Source organism: Cylas formicarius, unplaced genomic scaffold (genome assembly GCF_029955315.1).
Source record: "Cylas formicarius isolate icCylForm1 unplaced genomic scaffold, icCylForm1.1 PGA_scaffold_10__41_contigs__length_53128322, whole genome shotgun sequence".
NCBI classification, from domain to species: domain Eukaryota; kingdom Metazoa; phylum Arthropoda; class Insecta; order Coleoptera; family Brentidae; genus Cylas; species Cylas formicarius.
Window position 1 is genome coordinate 34,029,951 of NW_026844214.1, and position 22,041 is coordinate 34,051,991.

Sequence of the window (22,041 nt, forward strand, 5' to 3'; positions counted from 1 at the left end):
CAACTGGAAGCCCTATAAATTCTATCCAGTGCAGAAATTTGTGCATCAGGTTAGATTTTTGCAACAATCTTATGGAGAGAGCCTATTCAGAAAATATAATTGCTAATAGTATTTGGACTAAAATTTTTAATAGGAAAAATACCAATTACTGATAAAACAAGAAAACATGAAAGTTACAAGTTCACGTGGAACTTCTGTCAAAGTATGGTGCGCCATTTGCAGGTTCGGAGTAATAGGTCCAGTAATTTGAACACAATCTGTCAACTGCCGAGGAACTTAAACATCGGATAAGAGAAGGTACCGGATATGCTATTATGTATTTAAAAACCCTTTATACTGCTTGTATTGCTCAAAGGGCAGGACATATTGAACAACTCTTGTAAGCTATTAATTTTTTATTGGTCGTTCATTAACAACAAAAAATCATAAATATATATATTAAATAAAAATAATGCATACATAATCTTTCGATCTTCATAAGCGCATCGGCAAGATTATGGTCTTGCCTTAATTTTTAATGCTAAATATAATAAGATTGCTTTCGAAAAATCGTCGCTGGGCAGGTCAAGTTTGTCGCAAGTAGCGCGAATCAGCATTTTATTTTAAAAAGAATGCGCTTCGCGGTTTCTTGTCCTAGAGGGACGAATTGTTTTTCTATCGTGCTCCTGCGTACAACTATGGAACTTCAGCAAAATCGATGTAATATTGTGAATACGCCCTGTACAAATTGTCCTTCACATCTCATCTCTCAAAGTTACGGCAAACTTCGGTAAATATTAAAATTTGTACTGGTAAATTATATTTTTTCAACTATCTCGCGCCCCCTGTATTTTAAACGAAATCTTAAACTCTCTCTCCACACAGTTTACAATACTGTTCATATCAAATTAACACATTTTTTAAGTTTTGTCATTTATCGCCAATAATTCACCCACAAGAGCGGAAAGTTCTAGGACATATTAGAAATTTTTCCCCACAAACGACGTACCCTGTATATAATTCCAACAATGTTCGAAATAGAGGCCATAGCCCTGGCTCTCTTTAGTTTCCTGGCATACGAGTTTTTCCAATGCAGTAAATAGTTTTCAAGAAACCACTTGTTTTATGAAACCATGCAGTATGTGGTAATAGTAAATGACGTCATTGCGTCTAGATTGAGGGCGAGAATTAGTGATTTTCATTTCTATTTTTTCGAATATCTCGAACAGCGTATGTGATAGACGAAAGCCGTAAATACAAAAATTGTAGCCCTTGATACGGCCTATTTGGACACTTGGCACTGTTTGAACGGATTAGCTATTTTTTGTACGCATTTTGATTTACGGTTAATAATTTACTCTCTAAAAGAACAATTTTCAGGGTCTTTTAGATTTTTGTAAATAACTAAAACACCTAACGGATCCAGACTTTTACTTCTTTCCCAGGTTTGAAGTCGGCGGCTGCAAATTTAGAGCACTTATTATGTTTTTTAATATCGCACGGAATATCGGGAACACCCTGTACAATCCTTAAAAACCTTAAATAAAAAAGTTTTAGCTGTCTGTATAGGCTATATCATCATGTAAAAAAAACTGACATCTAAAACACAGGTTTTAAATTATTGCCAATTTTCAAAAATAGGGGGACCCATTTTCCAGTTTTTTTGAATTTGCGACACACTCTGTATATTCATGAAAAATTGTCAAGAATAAAAGTTTATGGAGCCGTATCCTCTGCATCTTCTGGTTCAAGAATTTTTTCGGTCTTGTAAACGGCCTTTGAAAAATGGTCTTTTTTGTAGACCCTTGCACACGCGATTTTTAATATTTTAAAAATACTTCCCGACTTCCCAGCCAACCCATTTTCCATAGGTTCCGTGACAGAGCAAAACTGCCCTGAAGTCGATTGGTTCAAATTGCGCACACTTATCATGTTTCATAGCAACGTTCAAAAAACAGTAGAAAGTCGCGAAAAAAAAGATGGATTTCGGCGCCGGATCGAGACCATTTCTTACAAGCTTAGGTATCTCGTAGAGATTTAAAAAGGGGGCAAATTTCAATTTTGTAGCTCCAACGGTTCAAAAGTTATTCAGGAAAAACCAAAAGACGAGAAAGGAGAACGGAGAACTGACAGACAAAAAATTTGTTTTTTCTACGCTGATCATTCTGTGATGATCCCACAGGTTCTACCGTTACCGAGATATAAATTTTTTATACTTAATTTATAAGTATATAAAATTTAAAAAAAATATATTATAAAATTGGGTAGTTTCCACTAAAAAAAAGTTTTTTGGCACTTGTCGCGTACCCTGATATGTATCGAAATTTCTTATGAAATCCGTTATTCGAGTCCTTCGTCGACAACAAAACTTACTCAAGTGAAACAATAAATGCTTCCGAATGAAGAAATTGGCAGATAATTTTAAGTCTTGCAAAAGTAAGACATTATACACAAAATATATCTAGAATTTTGTATAGAATTCAAAAATGAAGTAATATACCAGGTGTTCCATTTAAAATAAGAAAGTTTAGACTCGCCCACGAAAAATGAAACACCCTGTATATACAAAATTAAAATAAATTAAAGGTTTGTAAGACCCCAATTAATTTTGTATTTAACTCCATCCCCAATAGTTGCTGAGATAAAGTAGTGTCCCGATATAAACGGCCCACCCCATACATATTTAAGTCAAGACGGGAGTATTTTTTTTTTGAAATAATTCTGTTGAAAAAAATACATACTATTTTTTAAAATTTTAGACAGATTTGGACATCTTCATTTTTCACTTTTTTTTTGAAGAAATTTTATTTTTTACAAATATTTAAAAAAAAAATACTAGAGACTAAAATTTTAGAACAACTTAATACTTACCTTTCATATTTAAACAAAACTAGCCGCAACAATGCGCTACTCTTGTGCGAATGAAGGAATGGTGCCCTGTATTATGAATTAATTTTGGACATTGAAGAGATTTCAGATGATACGTTTGAATGTTTAGAACAAAAAGTAATTTTTTTCTGCATTCGGCAGTATAACGACAGAAAATGTTTTAGAATTAATTCTAGACTTAAATCTTAAAGAGTGCTTTCCAAGTAAACATATTTTCAGAAACTTTAAAAATCAAATTTTACTTTCTAAATTAGAAGTAACAGAAATCTCAGCGGAATATTATTTACATGAAATATAAGAAAAAACTGGCAACATCTTATTACAACTTTTAAATATTCACAACTGTTACAAACAAAAATTTCTCGAGGGAAATATAATGGGGACCGATGAATATTTCTTTCTGGTGGCTTCTGTACCACTTATGTTGGTGGAGTATGACAGCGGCGAAGTTTTGTGGGTCAATCCTCAACCATCTTCCACTTTATTCTGTAGATCGTTAAAAAAATTTTTTATGAAAGAAAATGCCTATTTAATACGTGCGGAGGACTTCAAAATTAAAGAACAAATAAAAAAATGCTTAATTATAAGAACATTAAAAATGGCTCTGAGGTAGAATTTAAAATGATTTTTACAATGTTTGATGGCAGTGTGACACCAATTCAAAAACTACATAAAGGTAGGACTTAAATCTAAGATGGGCATTTTGGTTGATACACTAAAACAATTCTTTGAGTAAGGATGGCAACACTGCCAGATGATTTTTTGCTATCGCAGAACTTAGCTTGCAAATTACGAAAATCAAAGAAAATTTAATAAATAATTTTCATATTATTTTAAATTGATATCTAGCGGTTTTAAAATTAATGTGGCCAGATTTAAAGTTTTACTTAAAGAAACACGACAGCTATACTTCATTTTGTATGACTGGTATTTTATGCTAAATAGTGTCCAGTGCTGGTTCAAGGGTGCGAAATTATGGAACAATTTAATTACCGCTCGGGCAATTATCGGAAGACGCGCTTTAAGCTGCTTTAGTTTCAGACATTCTAGATTACATTCAAAACTCAGAATCTTCAGATTCCCAAACTGATGATCATAAAATTAACCTCACTGATATTAAGCGCCTCCGATTCTGTTGATTTCAGCTAACATAAATTATAGATAGGTTTCGTTATTTTAATACGTTATTAATATTTGTTTTGTTTGTTGTGTTTATACATTACTTAATTTTTACTTGCTTAAATTTGAGATTTTTGGAGTATCAATTCAGAAGTAATAGAAATGACACAATTGACATCTGTATATTTTATATTCAAGGTATTCCATATATTGCTTACGTTTGGAATTTGCCAAAGTAATGTTTTGTAAAGTAAAATTTCTCATATCTAATTTTATATTTCTTGTCAGTTGAAATCTATTTTGAATCTACGTAAATGGTTCCTTTCCTTATAAAGTGGAACTGTATGTAAATTTTAAAAAAAGTTTCAAATTATTTTTTTAATTAAGTCGAATTTAAACTTAATTTATTAGTTCAGTTATGTAGATTTGCCTTGTATTTAAAAAAATATAAGTCATATTTGACTTAATTACATTTTTGGCAAAACTATGATTTTGTCCATTTTTTCCTATGCAGTGGAGCACTGTGACACGGTTCGAAAGATTGGGAAGTAATTCGGAAATGCACTCAATCAAAAGTAAACGAACTCTTCAAAAGTATATGAAATCATAACTGTCGAAGCCAAAGGACCAAATAAACATTATTTGGTTTCCAACATTCTCCCACCCATGAAACTATTTAACAAATATGTTTCTCATTTAGTTGGATGAACCAAATTATAAACACAAATTAAAAATAAACCTTGTGTTCCACCAGTCCCTTTTACTCATTCATTTTTTTCACATATATTAGCTGGAATGTAGTGACTATTCTCGACATCTGATTCTACTGCTACACGTGGCCCACACTCAAGTTTAAATAGCCGCTGAACCGGTCTCTCCTTCTGTCCCCGTGCAATTCTGACATGATCATCCCTCCCTGGTATTCGTTCCATAACACGTCCAATCATCCACTCCATACGTTTGATGTTGTCATTTCTGATGAGTGCCATTTCTCTTCATTTTATCGAGTGCTGGTTTTGGATGAATGCAAGTTTCAGCTGACCTAGATACTGCAAACGGAAACGTTTACGCAAGCCATCTCTCAATTTTTGTTTGTAACATATACTCCGCAGCCGTGACGTTTTTTCAATTGCATCACAATCAGGTATACGATAATCGGATTGGTCATTAAGAAACATAATAGGAGTTAGTGCTATCAAGTCGTTAGGATTATCCAATACGTAAGTTAATGGTATTCAGTTGACTACTGCTCCACAGTCACAAATTACTGTTAACTATTTCTACAAATCTCTCCTCCTCACCAAGGAGCAATTGGAGGGTTGAAGCGCCAGGTTATTGGCTTTGTGGATGTCTCCCGTGTAATTTTCTCCCAATTTATATTATTTTATTTTATATTAGTAAAGGCCGTTGTTTCTGTAAACTGTCGTTGGCCTACTTCGCCTTCCAAGGAATCGACGTAAAGCTTGTAAAAAGTTTGGAGCAGATAACGATAATACTAACTCTATATGAAGTGCTCTGTACACTGTACACAGCGCAAGTAAATAAACATATCCACGCCTTTTGACAATTTTTTAAGTAAAGCGGAGCAGCAAAATCAACACTCGTCACCTAGAATGCAACAGCGTCGCCGTACTCGATCCAGCGGCAATGGTGGCTGTTGTATCACATACGGTTTAGAATTGTATCTGTCTGATCTAATAGTTCGTCTTCCTAATAATATCCAATACTTTTCACGTAGCTGACTCCAGAGTCTTTGAGCTCCAAGATGATTGGAAAACGGTAGCCTTTTCTTGAATTGTCACAAAATGGAACAAGACAACAGATCCTTTTGTTTTCAATGCCCTGAAAACTCTCTTTGTACTGTCTCCAGAAGAAACTTCTCGGATTGGTTTAACTCTTCTGGGTTTAACTCAAAATCACATATTTTGTGACGATTCTTCAAGTTGTTTATAAATCAAAAGATCCAAGCAATCATCCTAACCGTCGTCGTGAATTGTCTTCAAATTTGACTACCGATATTCTAATGACTGCCTTGATCCTTCGTGTTCAACCGTATAAAAACTCAAATGAGGACGTTTCCAAAATCTCAACATTCTTGAGTTAAAGAGGATTCGATGGCTGAATATTTGTCGGACGTTATATTCAATGTTTCCAGCGCCCTTAATTGCATTTTAATTTTGTCATAGAGCGAAGCGATATCTACTTTGTGATTAGCCACGACATTGATTAAAACTAGTGTTCACAATTCACGTACATAGATCTCAATTCGCACGTCCTTCCTACCAAACCAGGAAGCAGGAAAAAACTATCATTGCTTGCACTATGTACTCAGAAATAGACAACAGCGACACTATGTGTCGCTGTTGTCTATTTCTATCTTCATGAATCTTTTTAAACTGTGTCCAAAAAGACAACCAATTGGCGACGCTGCCATCGTAGTGCTTAAATTCAATACAATGAAGCTTAAATTTACGCTTACCCCATTTCCATTAGTATATCGTACAGTTCGTTATCGTACAGTTCGCGTCGAGTACTTTTCACACTTCAAACGTAACTCAACAAATATTTTGATGCACACATCACAGCTTTCAATTTCCGTATCCATTTGGTCTTCGGTTGCTTCATCCAACAAAATTTTGAACACTTCGCTGTCACAAGCATGTTAAGCTTCATAATAGGGCTTCAAACACTTCCACGAAATTTCAATGTCAGTCCGCATACGTTCGGTAATTTAAAAGCTCATTCAGTTCATTTGCCGTTTTTGTAAAATTCGTCCTAAGTAGTTTTCTTTTTCTTTTTCGTCGCGGTGTCACTTGCAGTTGTACAAACTGCATTCAAAATGGTCTACGTTTTATAAAGTTTTGGAATCCAATAAAATCTGGAAAAAGCTTGCCAATTACGTGACCGTTGTTCCGTTGCTCTGCGTTCTTCGAAATAAAAACTAACTGTTTTATCACGGTTGCCGATAATGTTGTCCACCATTGATAAGCTATGATCTGTTCATAGATATAAGAAAGTGACCAATTAGTTTTGAACGGATTATCCAAGGGTGGTCATTAACATACAATGCAACAAAATTATTATTATTAATTAAGATAATTATTTATTAATTATTAATTAAGGTAATAATCTTGATGCATTGTATGTTAATGACCAGTCTTGGATAATCCGTTCAAAAGCCATCGGTCTCTTTCTTGAACAGACCGTACCCGCTATATCCTAAAGATTGGGGAGCAACTCAAAAATGCCCTCACTCAAAAGGACTCTAATTCTTCACCAGAATATGAAATCATAACTGTCAGTTGTTACATCAAAAAAATTAAAATTAAAATCAAAACAAAAGAACAAAATAAACATTGTTTGGTTTCCAACAAATGTGTAAATAATTTCAGTAAATAAAGTAATCAAACAACGAGAACACCCCCATTCTCCCATTAATTTAAATTAGCAAGAGAAAGACAACGATCCCCATTCCTAGCTGTCTTAAATTTGTTATCACGCCATTGCCAGAACAGTTTACATGAAGTTTCCCTGTGGCGCTTGTAGATACACATTGTGTATATACATACATACTAGAATTTAGGATTTATCGTGTCCTTATATAGCTTATGTACTAACCAAAAGCGCTTGATGAACCGCAGAACTTTTTAAAATTTAAACTACTTCGCTTAAACTAATCAAAACTAACCATTTATCTTGGTAATGTACATCAGAAAATTTACGTATTGCTGAAATCATTAGAAGGAAAAGTCCTTATTGTAAAGTAAAGTAAATTTTCGGATTTAATTAGGAAAAATGCGAGAGACCAAAAATTTGCTAAATACAATAGAGTGTCTAAATACTTGATGATTGCTAATGGTATCGCACAAAAAGTTCGAAGGAAAGGGGGACTAAAGGAACCTGATCGTCGATAAATTATAAATATTAAATATTGCTAAAATACTCGAAAAGATTAATTAAAGAATAATAAGCATTACAAATTTCAAATCGATATTTTAAATTTTGTAGGAGTTATTTAAGAAAATATACAAAGATAATAAAACTTTAACGTCTTTCTCAACGAGCAAAACATTTACACACTCTTGTTTACAAGAACTTTTTTTTTTTTTAATTAAAACACTGTATAGTCCGGTATATGAACAAACATACCAAAAGTTCCCGTTCTTGGGGGAACTGTGGAGGAAAGTTCCATTTTTAGTTTTTTGAATTAGATATCGAAAACGGTGAACTTCCATCGCCGTTTTCTCAAATAAATTCGATGTGTACGATATACACTTTTTTTACTTTATCTTCAACAAATGAAAAGATATACATAGTTTTCAGTTGTGTAATAGGACTAATCACTAATGAATGTTTTTGGCTACACTTAAGTTAACTGAATTCAAGGTTCTATTATATTACTGCAACTATCACCGTAAATATTCTTTATTGCAGTGGTATTCATACTTCATTGCTGGCCCGGAGGGATGCATTAAATTATAAAAAGCAATATAATACGGCGTTTATTATCAAGACATGTATCTTATATAATACTGGATAATTAATTCCACCCTCGCCGCTTGAAAATGCGTCTCGTCTTTCCAATCGCTTCTTGTAAATAAGTGTTTATTTTTTTTCGCTTTTGTCAATAAACCCAAGAAGCAGTTAGGATAATAGGTATTTTACGAACATTTATAGTAGCCACTCTATACCACTTTATGTCATTTTCAACACTCGTTATGTTTTATTTGGTTTCCATGAATTTACCCACATTGTTTTTAATATACACAATTATTAAATTTTTGTGTATTAATTACTGTATTTGTTTTGCGAACAATCACATAACAAACTTACTATTAAAGCTTAAAAAAAAAGAAATTTAAAAACTCCAACAATTAAATCTTTATTAACGGAAATAATTGAGATATTCTAGAGACGGAAAACTCACGGTGAAACCGTTAGAAAATTGCTCCTAGAATTGCGGGTTTCAGTTAAAACAATTTATGAGTTGTACGCGCGAAAGGGAAAATCTCTCCGCAAAATTATTTATTTCGGACACTTCGTTTCATAGCGTTTCATAGTGTCCAAAAAACAGGAGAAAATCGAAGAAAAAAAGAGATGGCTGCCGTGGTAGGTCTGCGGCGCGGCGTTTCCGTGAAGTGTAAAAAAAGGTGGGTTATTCACTCCATTTGGCGCGGAATATTCTGGCCAAAATACAAGGGTTTCAAAAAGTTTTACTTTTGATATGTGTTACTCTTGAAAATTATTTTTATGAACTATACAGCTTGTGTTGAATCTGCTGTATATTTGTAACGTTTAAGATTTAAAGTTTTTTAAATAGTTTGATTTTTGTAAAAAAAAAAAATTGTGTTGGTTGTCTTATCACGGACACTTCCTTTTTCATTAACCATTAATATTCTCTTAAAAACACTTGTATTGGGGGCATGATTTCTTTTAGGAAACACCAAGTGACGTCAAAAACTAAAAATTCGCACTAGTTAACTGTAGAACGCTATTCGATAGGTAATTGAACAGTACCTTCAATGGTATGTTAAAAAAAATTTGCTGTACCTTTATGTTAATCAAATTATAGCCACTTACATTACATTGGGCAACATTTTGGGGTATTCTGTATAAATAAGATTCTTTTTATAATTGAGATAAAGAAAACAGTTTATTGTTAAAATCTACTCTAAAAATCGCTGACGTAATTTAAATACTTCGTATATATTTGTGAAATTAAAATTATATTGCATTTTTACAAAACTCAACTTATATAAGAAACCTAGATTTAAGGGTCATAAACGTTATTGGAGCATACACTTATTTTGATCGTAGAATTAAAAAAAATTCTATAATATAAAGAAGGTTCCATATAAAAAAGTGCAATTTTGGTAATTTCAAGACTTTTGGGACAACATGTGTAGTATAAAAATTATTTGAAAAAAATTCTATAATAGGACTCCATACATCCCAAATGTGAAACTCTAAAAACGATATTCCGTGCCGTACAGCGTGAATAACCCTTTACAGAGTGGTAAACCAGACTGCGTTAATATTAAATAGCAAATTATTTCTGGATATGAGCATATATGACCTGTGTGCCGAGATAATCTCTAGTCCGATATCTGAAAAGATTAGTCGAATTATTTTCTAGTTACAAAGCTGGAGCCCATGTAACTATTACTTCTAGAAAACCATACCAAATAATTCTACTTGGAAGCAATAAAAAATGCGCATTGTAATACAATTACCGGTCAAATTTTAATTCATCGTTTCAACATCAATTTATAGAGATTTTGATCTGTTTATTTGGTAATTAGCTTTCTGGGCCGTTTAATTTGTGCTTATGGCGGCGGGTCTATAATGGGTGATTTAATTTGACACTAACTAAAGAATTTCTTAAATCGATGATTCGAGTCGGTTTTAGAATAGCAACAAAGCATAACGGTATTAGGTAAGAAGTTCCGATTAGTCACATTAACAATAAGCTAACGGCTTCCGAGTAATGAAAAAGCGTTGGTTCGGGCAAGGAAACAAAATGGTATCTATTTAAAGACGGCGAAATTTGAAAACAACATTGTTCTGGAAGACCTCTCAACTATTTGTGAAAACTTTAAAAACCATTTCCACCGTTTCTGCAATCATTTTAGTAGTGGTTAACGAAATGTAAAGTGGAAGTGGTGCCACTATCGCAGCTTTGATTTGAGAACATAAAACGCTGCGTCTGTGGTGGGTACGTAAACATCTCGTCCTCAATAACAAAGAGCAAAATGAGTTTTTTTAACAGTTTATTGGCCGGTGGTGAAACACTGCATAACAATTTTTCTATAAGTATTGACATCAATTCAAAGGGTTTTGGTTTAATGTCTCTCTTTGATCGAAATGCTCTACCGATAAAAGTTACGAGTATTGCTAATATTCTGCTTTGTTGACTACTGGAAGCAGTTATAAATTTCTAAAAAACGGTAAAACGAACAATAAAATATATAACAAGTATCAACAAATACATTAGAAAATCACACACATGTAAACGTTAAAATTGAAAAATTCTAAACCAAGATCGTCAAACGACATCACAATCTCAATTCTAACATCAAAAGGAAAGCATTTGCCAATAAAATAAAATTTACATTCCCAAAAATGTGCCGTCAGAATGCAAAATTCAAAAATGTTATTAAATCGTTAGACTGATGTTTTCAATTCTATTCATACTTACATCTTTACTATAGGGTTAAAATAACAATTATCTTAAAAGGACGTTGCAGCAATAACCGACGTCAATGTTATTCGAATCATAGAAGTTTTACATGCAGCGGCAGTGCGTAAGTGAGGCAATGGTGTGGCGAAGTACCTATCTTCCATATTTATCACTATTTCGGAAAATAATTTTAATAAATGATTCATTAATAAAAAGGCAAACATAATAAAAATATTCTTAATTATAAAGGGTGTTTTAAGAAGTGTGGCATAGTTTTTTTTTCACAGTATTAACATAGGCAGGGCCTTTATATCTCTAGTAGCTATATGGGTTCAACTATTGCCCCTGCCACTTTTCTTGAGGTTTCACAATACTTATCGATTCAAGTTTTTCTATAATATTAGTTTTTGTTAATCACCTTCAAAAAAATAGTAACTAGTCAGCCCTAAATATAAAATAAACTTAAAAAAAATCAGAGAAAACTTCGTTTAAAGGTCATCAAGTTGGCAAGGTTTTCCAAATTCCAAAACAAGTGGTAATGGAATCGCACAGGCACTTACCTTCAGGGCATTAAATAAGATGTATGATTTACCTACTTGCAAATTGGTTCGTTATACACAACACAGTATTCGAAGGATGGGTTGATTTCAGTAAAAACTGTCAGACAAACGCACGTTCAAATAAAGGGAAATGCATCACCATTATTCACGATGGATCAGAAGAGGGATTTATCCCAAAATGATCGCTGTTGTCTGCGAAGAATATGAAGGACTCTGACTTCGGACTATGACGAGGATACAAAGTGCAGAACTTTTTAAAAACTGGTTTCAAAGTTATCTTATTATTTTATTAAAAAATATTTCGCATAACAGTGTCTACCACGCACAACGCATGCTTTCACAGCCACCTGCTACAACAAGCACCAAATTAATCAAGTACAAATATTGAAATTCAGGAATATTTGTTACACTTACAAGAAAGGACAACTTTTGGAAGAGCTAAATTCAAAACCATATATATATATATATATATATATATATATATATATATATATATATATATATATATATATATATATATATATATATATATATATATATATATATATATATATATATATATATATATATATATATATATATATATATATATATATATATATATATATATATGTATATACGTGATAATTTGGCTGAACAAATGGGGTATATTGTTTTACATCTTTTGTCATTTGTTGCTCCAAGTAAAATCAACTGTGAGTGCAGTCAGAGTGAGTGTAATTAAAAACATAATTAATAATATACCTGGTGAGAGCACAGCACAATTTGAAAATTAAATACATTTGTATAATAACATAGAGGCCAATATAATTAATCTTAATGACGACTCTGAGAGTGAAACGGAATTAGATTTTGAATAAAACGTACTTATTAAGGTGCCTAATTATTGATAATTTTATACATTTAGTATCATTGCATTTTCTATTACATAGCACTATTATACCTAAAACATAATATAATATTTAACCTTTATATTTCCCTCATGCTCTGCCCTACAATACCCTTTGGTCAGGTGTTTTATTACGGTTGGTAGGTTGTTTTGATAATTGCGGTCAAAAGCCAAGACGATATACTTTGAAACAAAGTATAGTTTGCCCTATTATGCATCACCCTGTATAACATTTTTGCGTAGGCAGCTCACTTAAGTACACTTTACTTAAATGACTTTTGGTTCGTAGGTAAGCTTATATTTAAGCACTTCCTCTTGCAGTTTTTATTATAATTTCGGTATGGCTTCTATATATCAATTTTTTTTTCAGTGCCAGAATATGAATTAGTTACTATCCGTCACATTACGAAACGTAGCATATCAGCACCCAATCGCAAAGAAAATTCGATTCATCACGAAATTACAAGGAATGATACCACGTGGAATCTTAAAAGTCCACATTCGAAAAGCAGCATCGACAGTAACGTTAAGCCCGATGCTCACATTACGGAATTAAGACTAAAAGCGTTCGGCACTTCGTTTAACTTGAATCTCGTACCAACAGAGGGCCTTTACAAAAAAGGAAAATTTAAACTGTGGAGCATAGAGCCCAACGCCACCGACCAACACGGAATAAAGCTCATTGAACATCCGGAGGTAAGTTTTCTTTCTATTCTTAAAATTCCACGTTGTAATCTTGATTAAATTTACAGCTTAATGCTGATGCTAATCACTACAATCTGTCTCTTGTTAATTTAAATGAATTGTTTAACTACAATATGAGAAAAATCCCTGAAAAACTTGAAGTATATTCTTGGACTTCAATACCAGTTCCATTTTTCATTTTAAAATATTTTTTGTTAGCTGTCGCTGCAGGTCTGAAAGCCAAGACGTCAGACGTCACCTTGAAAATTTGGTTTTCGAATTATTTAACAGTAAAAAAAAAGTGAAACCACAGTGGTGCCCTAAAATTGTGAAATTATTGAAAGTCGTCTATAATATGTGGTGGAAATTTTTAGTAAAACGTAATTAGTTGTTGTTAATTTGTTGTATTTTTGATAATCGTTAGTCTTAGAGCTAAAATTTCGTGAAGAAGGAGCGAATTAGGTGTTCTATCAAAAGCCACATTCTTCGTATTTACTCTACTGAAAATTTGTTGTTATATACGCAAAAAACCTTTTTAATTTTTTTAATTTCAATTTTTGAGGCACTACAAACAGTTGATTTAAAGTTGCAGGTCATGCTGTTTAAAAGAACAATTAGACAATTAGACAATTTATAAAATTCTTAATCAACGGGTGTGTGTGAATAATGTATAGCGTACGATGTACTTGAAATGAATACATATAAGACAAGGGGAACTGCTAGTTAGCTTCGATATTTTTTTAGAAATTGCAAATTGCAGTTCATTTTTTTTAATTATGGAAATAGTAATTTTGCTACTAAATCAAAACGTCTAAAAAAAATTGCAATAGAAGTGGCTTTGCATTCATTTTCATTAACATGTTAATTACATTAGTCGAAGTTAATTGAATCATTTTAAAACAACTGAGCAATTTTCCCGAAACCATTTCAAAAAAATCCTTATCGATATATTTTAGTTTCTCAAATTTTTGCAAATTGCCATGTTTTTTCATGTTTTCGCTAGTAAATAAAGAAATTGTTAAAAAATAACTAAAATTCCCAATGATGATTCATTAAAATCTGCACATTTTTCGAAAAATATTAATATTCATCTCTCAATTCTCTTCAATTAATTGGCATGTTTAGAACTGGTTTGGCAATGGGATGTTGTCTTTCACCAGTCTGAAGCGAAGTGCTTAGCATTTAAATTAACAAAACCCCGAAAAACGTTAAGTGCATAATTTAATTTTTCTACTACGTCAGTTTCGTTTCCCACGGATCCGAGCCACTTCGGACATTTCCGGGATTTTACCGACTCACTCGTTTATTAAACACTCGCTCCGCTCGTGTCAAATAAATTCGTGAGTCAAGTGCCGTTTACCGCACTTGTTGCATACATAAGTAACAGATACTCAATATTTTGCGAACTGGAGAAATTAAAGGAATAATTTATAAGTACGTTTTCTTTTTTTTTTCAAAAATTATTGGCCAATAAATAACTCTTTTTTTATTTTCAGGCAGACGAAGATATCGGAGACGCATATCAAGACGAGAAAAATCAAGCAGCAGTTCTATTGAGAAAAGAAGATGACAAAATTTTTGTGGTGAGTCTTATTACATAGGAAAAGCGTAAATATAAACTATGCCCACTAGAAATTTCTAAATTTCTGCTCAGTACTTTTGCGTTGCTTAATATACGTGGTTTTGTTAATATTAAAAAAGTTTTAATTTAAGCGAAATAATTAATTGGTCATAAAAAATACCCCACAAATCGACAGAAACATTTCGTTACGCATCGAAACGCTATAAAATTCGTGCTTTATATAACAAATTTAACAGAAAACGTAGCCTAGATCTGTTCCACCAAAAATAGTCACAGAAAATGTCATCGAGGTTACCTTTGGAATCTAGGCGAAACCAGCAATCGGGAGTTTCTTTAATACACGTTGACTCAAAACGAAAGGGAAATCGAGAGACTATACGTAATTTTATGATTGGGTCACACATATCCTGCAGATTTGTAATACTAACAAAGCATGACATATTATTTCACTGCAGCGATATGACCTACCAGCTTGTATGATTTACTCTGATGCCGATTTTTCATCCAATTATCACTTTTGAAGTTCTTACTGGTAAACCGGTAAATACAATCTGTGTGATAGATTTCTCGTTGCTTAATTACCTACTTTATTTTTCGACATAATTCTTACTGTAATAATTTACATATTATTATTTGTAATAATCTATAACACAATTGGGTCTTTTTCATAAAAAAACAAAAAAAAATATTGGTCAGAAAATAGCCATATTCATATTTATTTGAATATATACAGTGCGTCCCATTTTTGATGGTTCTTCGCGGTATTTCCCTGTGCTGCTTTCATGAACTTGCTTTTTTATTAAATCAAAGGGATTTTGAAAATTTTGCAATTTTAGTCACCTTTTGTAAGTCGATTATACCTTAACCTAACTTTAAGGTGAGAACTGTTCTTGACAGGGTTTTTTACTTTGGCTCCAGTGACGATATACTTACTTTTTTTGGCATCTTTTTTAATATTATAATATATTTAATATTACAGACTTGTTATAACCTTTTCAAAAATATGTAAATCAAGAAGTAGTTCCAAAACAAAACATACGTCTTTAATAATCATGTATGAGTTGGCCATGGAAAGAAACTGCCCTAATATACTTCAAACAGTAGGAATATTTCGCAATTATTATTGTAATTTCTTTCCTCGATTGTGGCTCATATTAACCCAAAAAACGATAATTATAAGAAATTGGATCAATGCGTATTACACACCAATTGTAATTGATCTGCAAAAAAACGTATTTTTAATAGCCTACACATAAAAAAAGAATTAGCTCTTATGCGTTATATATTTTTGGAAAATTAATAACAAGCCTAATAAAACTATTCGAAGAGATACCGGGTTTTCCATTAATAAAGTTCCCGACTAATTTTCGCCCCTTTTCGGTAACTTTGAGCATAACCGAGCTGCAAAGAGTGTCTAACAATGCAAAATATTCAAAATCTTAAAATCCAAGATGGCTATGACATTTTTGTTTGTGTCACCTCTCAATTCATAACGTGTCATTTGTGTCACGGAAGTCGCAACACCCTTGGTTTATAAGGGAATTACGCCATAAAACCATCAAAAAATGGTGGGCGTACATCGTACATTTCACCGATATTTTTTATTTTTCCAATTTAGATAAACTTCAATTTTAAAAAGGTACCGTTTTCGGGATTAAGTTTTATTTTTAATTAAAATGAGCCAAAAACAACAAAAATGTAGATTGCAAATATCCGCTCTTTTGCGAATATTTATGACACTACATGGAATTGTACCTTTTGAATTGAGATATAAAAACACATTTGCATTTTCAGGAAGGAAGCATAGGGTCTTCTATAGTAATTCGTCCTCTTCCTATAAGACTGCGTGATGAGAAAATTGCAACCCGTCGACCAAATAATCAAAATGACTTCTGGGATGTTGGTGGAACGCTTGGCACGGTATCATCAATCGAGACTGTTTTGCCAGCTGACGAGAACGGTGCGGAAGAAACTGTACATCACCATATTGTGTTCAAAAGGAAAGAAAGTGCCGAAGATGTTACAGGAGACTATGGTTGGTTGCCATTTTATTTTAATCAGTTTTGGTGTGTATTTGAAAACAAAGCAGCGTTAATCGAAAATTTCGCCACCTTAAAACTTTTAAAAGTATCGCTGCCGCTCCGAAACTCTTAAATTTTCCAGATTTGTTTGGTCCATACTTATAGATGGATCAATTCTGTAACTCTGCTATAAAAGAGCATCATATTTCACAACTGTTATCATCATTAATTCTAATGCTTATATCTGCTTTCTCAAAAATTAAATAAATCTGAGCACTATCAAATACGAATATAATAATGGAATGGTCTACACTCTAGGGCAGGTATGGGCAACCTTTGACATGTTGTGGGCCAAACTTAAATGTGCAAATACGTTCGCTGGCCGCGTGTGAAGGTAGTGTTCATAATTTTTAATGATAGATATTAGACATGAAATAATACGACATTGTTATTATAATACAATTTATTAAAATAACAAAATGAACTGGAAAAAATATGTAAAATATTACAACTAAATCGTGAGATTTAGAAATAATACGTGAGCTTAAATTTGGGAAACTAAACCACCGATGTTTGTATTAATTCCCACCAGCGAATTTTGTTCTGAAACGGTTTCAAATGGCTGTACAAATCATTTACTAACTGTGTGTCGTTTTTGAAGTTTCAAATTTAAATCATTCAAATATTATGTAAGGTCGACCAGAAACGTTAAGTAACATATTAATTTTGGTTATTTTGCATGAAATCTCATTTCTAAGCTCGTAAAACCGTTTCTGAATTTCCCCTTTGCTTAGCAATCTGACTTCACAATAATATGGTTACGTCGTCATATTCGGCTGATATTTCATCCAAAAACACCTTCAACTGACCATGGTTCGAGATGGAATAAAATTTATGGGTTTCACTATCACATTCATAACATTAGTCGAATGGAATTAGAACACAAGTTCTGTTCGTGCAATGAAGGACTATCAAATCATATTTTTGCAAATTTAATTCAATTGCTTCTTCATTGAAAATTTTCATGAAAACTTTACGTAAGCCGTTCATAGCATAAATTTTGAACTTCGTTAAAAATATTCGCTACTTTTAGCAGGTGTAAAGCGAGCAAGTCCTCAATAACGGTGAACTCTTTTTCAACATCTGGAATAAATACAGTCAATTAAGCTGTTTAGGACAAATTGATGCTCTCGTCTAATGCTATGGAAATTATTCAAAACCGGTTAGTCAACTTTTTTTTATGTAAACTATAACTAGTTTTCACAACATTATCGTGTTGTGTTCTTTGTTTATGAAACATTGCCATTGATTACAAGCAAATAGGCTTACCTTTGTGCAAGATAAAAAAGAATTCGTCAGTCCATTTTTCTTGAAACTGGCGACCTTATTCATCTACTTTTCGTTTCTTTCTACCAGACAAAGCAAACTCACGGCACTAGAAATTCGTTAATATATCGCTTGTTGATGTTCTCCCCTCGGCAGCTCAAATAGAACCGAACTAAAGCTGGGGCCATCCACCCGCTTATATAGGTAAAATGAAGCAATGAACTAAAATCGTCAATTGAGAAACAATAATCGTTTGTTATGCCGCCACTCGACTTGCTCGCTAACTTGATTCAGTGATTATAAGTAGTTTTATATATCTGGTCTATTTCTTGATTAATTATTATTTTTTAAAACATCGCATCTATTCAGCTGAAATTTTATAGGTAGGATATAAAGTTTCAAGGTAGTAAACGCGATCAGCTAAAAAATTAAGCAAAATTTTATAGCTTCCTTATATTTTATTGGATTTTTTATCTTAATTTTTAATTATAAAATAGTCATATAGTTTTTTCAATGGATTGAAAGTGAAGAGCGAATAAAAATTATTACAAATCCGAAGCCTACACAATATCTCACCTAGTGAAGTATAGAATTTTTGAACAAAGAATAGTTTAGATTATTTCGCGGCAATGGCTCCCTCCCGCGAGGTGATTTAGGTTGACGACAGAGGCGGTGATAGTCCTTCAAAGTAATTCATTTTTTCTTTTGAATTCATGCAAACAACATCGACTGTAAACTAAACCATTAATAACAGCACGTGGTCAATAACCAGAATACATTGAACCACAGGTAAAGCCTATTGTTGCTAAACATCGATTTATACAGCGATGCCACTTTTATGTTTCTTAATTTATCTAAAGAAAGTTGTGCTATTATGATACTTATAGGAAATTAAGCAACAGATTCAAAAGTCATCTACAATTATATCTTAGCTTGCGTTCTATTTTCGTTGCCGCTAAATGATGAGATGAATTGCATAGTAGTTTTCAACAATTAATTTGTTCGACACTGCCATGTGAGGGCATGAGATTTCATTTATCTCTTTCGAATTTTAAGCACAATGCGCTATTGCGAAGCTAGTGAACTTTCGGTAAAAGTTTACGATTGATTCACTTATTTATTTACGAATGAATTTGTTTCATCTCCCGTTTGTTTTCGATAATAAGTCTTTGGCGGACCCACGTGCACGAATTTTTTTATACATTTTCAGCTTTTATGGAACCAGATCACTTATCGAAACGATTTAGGCGCAGCTCGGAAACGAAAACTAGGAAGAAACGGGAAGCCCCGTACACCATTTACCCCGAAATTTTGGTTATAGTCGATTACGATGGTTACCGATTACACGGAGGCGACAATGTGCAAATTAAAAGGTACTTTGTGTCCTTCTGGAATGGAGTCGACATGAGATACAAGTTACTCAAAGGGCCGAAAATTAGGGTGTCCATTGCAGGAATTATCATTAGCAGAGTAAGTAAGATTAGTTCTTGAGGTCACTGCTTTTGGATTTCTAGCCCAACAAATCAATGTTTTAATTTTTGTTTCTACTCCCGTCTGTAAAATCCCTAATTACGCACGGATCTAGCGTGCGGGAAGCTTTACCACGTCAGTTTTATTTTCCACGGACCCGAGCCACTTGAGACATTTCCGGAATTTTACCGCGCGGGTTTGGTAGCAATCGGATAATTTCGGAAATATTTCCCACGCCTTGAATTTGAGGTTTGTCAATTCTGACGGCCATGTCATTCATGTTGTTTGGCAAAAATGTACCCAAAAACTAACTGTCTTAGAAAAAGTATAGTATACAACACGTTCGGTAAACTTTTTTTTCTACTCCCGTCTGTAAAATACCTAATTACCCACCGATCTAGCGTGCGGGAAACGTCACGTTTCCCACGAATCCTAGCCACTTTTAGGAGCAATCGGATATTTTCGGAGATATTTCCCACGCTTTGGATTTTGACGTTTGTCAATTTTGACGGTCATGTATTCGTGTTATTTTGCGAAACTAATCAAAAACTAACCGTCGTAGAAAAAATATAGTATGCCACACGTTCGGTAAACTTTTTAACTCACTCGTTTATTAAACAGTCGCTCTGCTCTGCTCGTCAAACGCCGTTTACCGCACTTGTTGCATAATATACTATTATCTTGTTGTGAGCGTTCTGTTTATATTTTTCGAATGCTTTGTACTATCTTTTCTTTCTTTAAACTATCTTTTCGCCAGTATATGCAACATGCAATTAATATTCCAATCAAGACAACAGCGTATTCCTTAAAAATGCTGTCCATGGCACTTCAGAGTTTCTAAGATTTTTCCAGTGGCGATCTGTTTTTTCAATAAAAACTAAACTTTTTATCCAAGTTTAAATAATAACTATTTGATGAATAACAAAAAGAATAAATATGATTTAAATTTAATTACTCATCTTTTGGTGGCATTGGCCCTTTGTGTAATAAATTGTAATGAAAGTCTTTGTTTGAATTAATATTTATTTATAAAAATAAAAATTTATTTAGTGCTTAACGAATTGCAGATGATTTTACATGAAGTATACATACCGTCGTAATTTTATGATTAATGAAAGATAGAGTTTTATCGTTATTTTGTGTTTAATATATCCCATTTTCTTTATTTTTTTTAAGTTCAATTTAATACATTCGTATTAATTGTTTCTTAATAAATTGAAAATATAAACAATGACTCTTATGATTTTTTTTATTAATTAATTCTTTCCACTTTGGCAGAGAAATTTTAAATGCAGGATTGATTCCAGCCAGTTTTATGATTGCTTATTTTGGATAAAAGTTTCTTAAAAAATATCTAAAATAAAGACAACGCGAAGAGAATAAAAAATTTGAAGTCAAACACAATTTAGTATTTCATTTCCTGTTTTCAATCGATTAGCCGATTAATAACAGATTTAAAAATTAAGTAAATAGATATGCAAAAACATAAAACCGTGTCCTATTTCTTGACCTAATACTCAATATATTGAGAACAATATGGAAGTGTATTGTATGTTAATAATCAGAATTAGCTTTTTCAACGGAATTATTTACTCAATCATCTGTTTTTTTTTTCAATAGTTCAAGATTTTCTAGCACTGGAATATATGTCGACAAGATTTTTTGAAGGCTATGTCAAGCTAAAATGGTATTGAAATTCGAATCCAAACCGTTATTTGTTAGGAAAATGGGGTTTATAACGATCATAAATGTACTTTAATTATATATGACGAGATAATGAGGTTCTAGATTGCAAAGTTTTTCTCAAGCAAGTGTTTAGGGGTACATCTGAGTTCATATTTATTGTTTCAATTATTTAAAAACATGTCTTTCATAAACGTCTTAATTTCAGGGTAGAGATGCAACTCCATATCTAGAACGTAACAGAGTGGGAAGGGATGCTATAGATTCAGCAGCCGCTCTTACAGATATGGGAAAATATTTATTTAGGGAAAGAAGATTACCAGTTTACGATATAGCGGTGGCGATAACCAAGTAGGTATAAATACCTATATGCATCAGTCGACCACTTAAATTGTTGTCTATTAGGTAGTCATGCCCACTAAGGTGTACTTCCATTGTTCGCATTCTTTTAATAACTTACTTTTTAACATTTAGATACGATATGTGTCGACGGAGAAAAGGTGGACGCTGTACAAAAGGAACGGCCGGTAATCTTTACTATAATTTGTTATTGCCTATCTTGGGCCTGGTGTGTACAGTTTTTTAAAATCGCAAACGAAATTAATCTGAAACGGGATTTGTCAAGATATCTAAAAGCCTTAAACTAATTTATAGATTTG

The 22,041-nt window shown here is 32.7% G+C and overlaps 1 protein-coding gene across 9 annotated transcripts in view; it reads left to right on the top strand.

Annotated features, from left to right (window-relative positions):
* The window catches only part of LOC132700773 (A disintegrin and metalloproteinase with thrombospondin motifs like), a 78,898-nt gene that overhangs the window by 46,103 nt on the left and 10,754 nt on the right, over positions 1-22,041 (top strand). For 8 of the 9 annotated variants that reach the window (XR_009618686.1, XR_009618687.1, XM_060668316.1 and 5 more), the window contains exons 4-8: positions 12,987-13,312; positions 14,797-14,883; positions 16,677-16,917; positions 19,440-19,699; positions 21,591-21,733. Coding sequence is in view for 7 of the 9 variants with exons in the window: in XM_060668316.1 (XP_060524299.1) it covers positions 12,987-13,312; positions 14,797-14,883; positions 16,677-16,917; positions 19,440-19,699; positions 21,591-21,733 (1,057 nt within the window). In the remaining 2 variants the exon portion in view is untranslated. Of the gene's footprint in view, positions 1-12,986; positions 13,313-14,796; positions 14,884-16,676; positions 16,918-19,439; positions 19,700-21,590; positions 21,734-21,856; positions 21,910-22,041 lie in introns of all 9 variants that reach the window. The other variant, XM_060668308.1, reaches the window with a different exon arrangement.